The 2678-nt window shown below is 48.1% G+C and overlaps 1 protein-coding gene across 1 annotated transcript; it reads left to right on the top strand.

The window, feature by feature from the left end:
• Window positions 1-267: 267 nt before the first annotated feature.
• On the top strand, window positions 268-1212 carry LOC116577918 (olfactory receptor 1L4-like). The gene has a single exon (XM_032321709.1). The coding sequence runs from the start codon at window positions 268-270 to the stop codon at window positions 1210-1212; it is 945 nt and encodes a 314-aa protein (XP_032177600.1).
• The last annotated feature ends 1466 nt before the right edge of the window (window positions 1213-2678 follow it).

Here is a 2678-nt window from a genome sequence, read left to right as displayed (position 1 = left end):
CACCTGAGTAGTAGAGACAGGTCTCAAAATCAGATCTGATTTACTCCCAGCTTGAAAGCACCCGAGGTCTTAGGATACCCTTCTGAGATTCCGTGTCTTCATAAAATGGGGGAGCTGGGGGAACGTTGTGGTTTCCAAGCCTTTTTAGCAAGCGGAGGTTTGAAAATAGGACCTGAACCCGGACATGCAGAAGCCTAGCTAGCAGTGCCAGAACTTAGGCCTGCTCCTCCTCTGTGCTCTCTGCAGCCCCGCCTGTCCCGCTGCTCCATGGCCCTGGCGAACTTCACCTCAGCCCCGGCATTCCTCCTCCTGGGCCTGGTGGATGGGACCGACACCCACCCCCTGCTCTTCCTGCTCTTCCTTGGTGTCTTCCTGCTCAATGCGCTGGGCAACCTGACCATGGTGGTGGTGGTGAGATCGGATGGGGCCCTCCGCTCCCCTATGTACTATTTCTTGGGTCACCTAAGCCTTGTGGATGTCTGCTTTACTACTGTCACGGTCCCCAGACTGTTGGCCGGCCTGCTCCACCCGGGCCAGGCCGTGTCCTTCGAGGGATGCTTTGCCCAGATGTACTTCTTCGTGGCTCTGGGCATCACCGAGAGCTACCTGCTGGCAGCCATGTCATATGACCGCGCGGTGGCCGTCTGCCGCCCCTTGCACTACCGAGTGGTCATGACGCCCTGGCGCTGCGCAGCGCTGGTGGCCGCGTCCTGGACCGTGGCCCACCTGCACTCACTGCTTCACACGCTGCTCATCTCTGCTCTCTCCTACCCGTGCCCCGCCCCTGTGCGCCACTTCTTCTGTGACATGACCGTGATGCTGAGCTTGGCGACCTCAGACACGGCGGCCGCGGAAACTGCCATCTTCTCCGAGGGCCTGGCCGTGGTGCTCACCCCGCTGCTCCTCGTGTCGCTCTCCTATGCTCGCATCCTCGTTGCGGTGCTGGGAGTGCGGTCAGCGGGGGGCCGGCGCCGCGCCTTCTCCACCTGTGGGGCCCACCTGGTGGTGGTGTCTCTCTTCTTTGGCTCTGTCCTTTCTGTCTATTTCCGGCCATCGTCTGCGTACTCAGCCCGCTACGACCGCCTGGCCAGCGTAGTCTACGCAGTGCTTACACCAACCTTGAACCCTTTTATCTACAGCCTTCGCAACAAGGAGGTCAAGGGCGCCCTAAAAAGGGGACTCAGGTGGAGGGCTGTGTCCCAAGAGTTCTGAGGGCAGTTCCTGATTAACAGGCATTTCAAGAATAAGAACAATTACAAAAGAACCTCTCCCCCCTTTTCTAGCTTTGCCAAGCGTTAGCGGTTTTGATCCTGCAGCATCTTATTTATTTGTATATCAATTTTATATTGTATATAAATTAAAAATGAAATGAAATGAAAAATTAGACCTGAAGCAAAGGTGGCAATATGTTTATTTTACAGGGATGGGTACATAGCAATAAGCTAAATTCGTTTCCTCATTGTCTGAATGTTTAAAAAATAGAGATTATTTTTTAATTTTGGGAAAGCGAAGGGAACAATCAGGATACTTGGGAATGAGTCTTGTAGCTTCTGGAGAGGAAGAGGGAAGAGTGTGGCTGGCAGCAACCTAGTGAACGGAGAGGAAACCCAAGAAGCAGTGTAATAAGGTTTTTTAAAAGAGTTCCTTCTTGTTGTTGTTGTTGTTTGTTTGTTTGTTTTTAGGGGGACAGGGTGCTGCAGTGTAGACCACACCATCTTCAGACTCTTTTTCTGGAAACTTAAGGGAAGATGTAATTTTTATAAAATTTTTTTAAAATTCTATTCCCTAGATAATATATCCATCATTTTCATGGCAAGAACTCAAAAATAGAAATAAAGATAAAATTCTTCTTATCATTCAATCCGATCTCCACCTTTATCCCAGTTACCAATTCAATACCTCCTCTACCTTTCTCTCCCTGCTTTTGACACATTAATAGTAGTCTCTCTCTCTACATATTCTGCAATTTCCCTTTACATGAAATAATAGTCCAGGAGATCTTTTCTTATCCTACAAATAGAACTTCTTCATTTTTATCTTCAGTTTAACCAGCCCCTTATTGATAGTTATGCCTTCCCACTGTTCCACTATTACAATAGTGTAATGATATCCTTGCACTAAAAATAATAAAAGAGAACCTTTAGTGAGGCCTAACGTAAGTACTCTATGCATATATTTCCTTTAAACCTCACAAGATTCCAGGAGGAATATATTATTATTCTCATTGCACAAGACAGGAAACAGGCTTAGAGAAACCAATTCTGTTAGACTCAGCAATGTCTTCTTTCTGGTTCTCAGCTCGGACTTGAGCTGCTGCTATATGGTCTCCTCCCTCATTACCCTGATAGACCCTGGAGATACACTAACTCTCAGTTCCATCTGCACTCCTTCAGTGTGTGTAAGAACTTTTCAGATCTTCATGGCCCAACATGGTTGAGAAGATCTGCGTTTGTGTGCATGTATTTATTTATTTATATTTATTTTCAGTGTTCCAAAATTCATTGCTTATGCACCACACCCAGTGCTCCACGCAATACATGCCTTCCATAATACCCACCACCAGGCTCACCCAAATCCCTACCTCCCTCCCCTCCAAAACCCTCAGTTTGTTTCTCAGAGTCCAGGGTCTCTCGTGGTTCATCTCAGTTGTGTGCATGCTGAGGTAGAGACGGAATTTT

The sequence above is a fragment of the Mustela erminea genome, chromosome 18 (assembly GCF_009829155.1).
Source record: "Mustela erminea isolate mMusErm1 chromosome 18, mMusErm1.Pri, whole genome shotgun sequence".
In the NCBI taxonomy this organism is placed as follows: domain Eukaryota; kingdom Metazoa; phylum Chordata; class Mammalia; order Carnivora; family Mustelidae; genus Mustela; species Mustela erminea.
Note: the sequence above shows the minus strand (reverse complement) of the source record. Positions and strands in the feature narration are given on the sequence as shown.

Coding starts and splice junctions, on each gene's coding strand:
- LOC116577918 (XM_032321709.1), top strand. CDS start 268: ATGGCCCTGGCGAACTTCACCTCAGCCCCGGCATTCCTCCTCCTGGGC.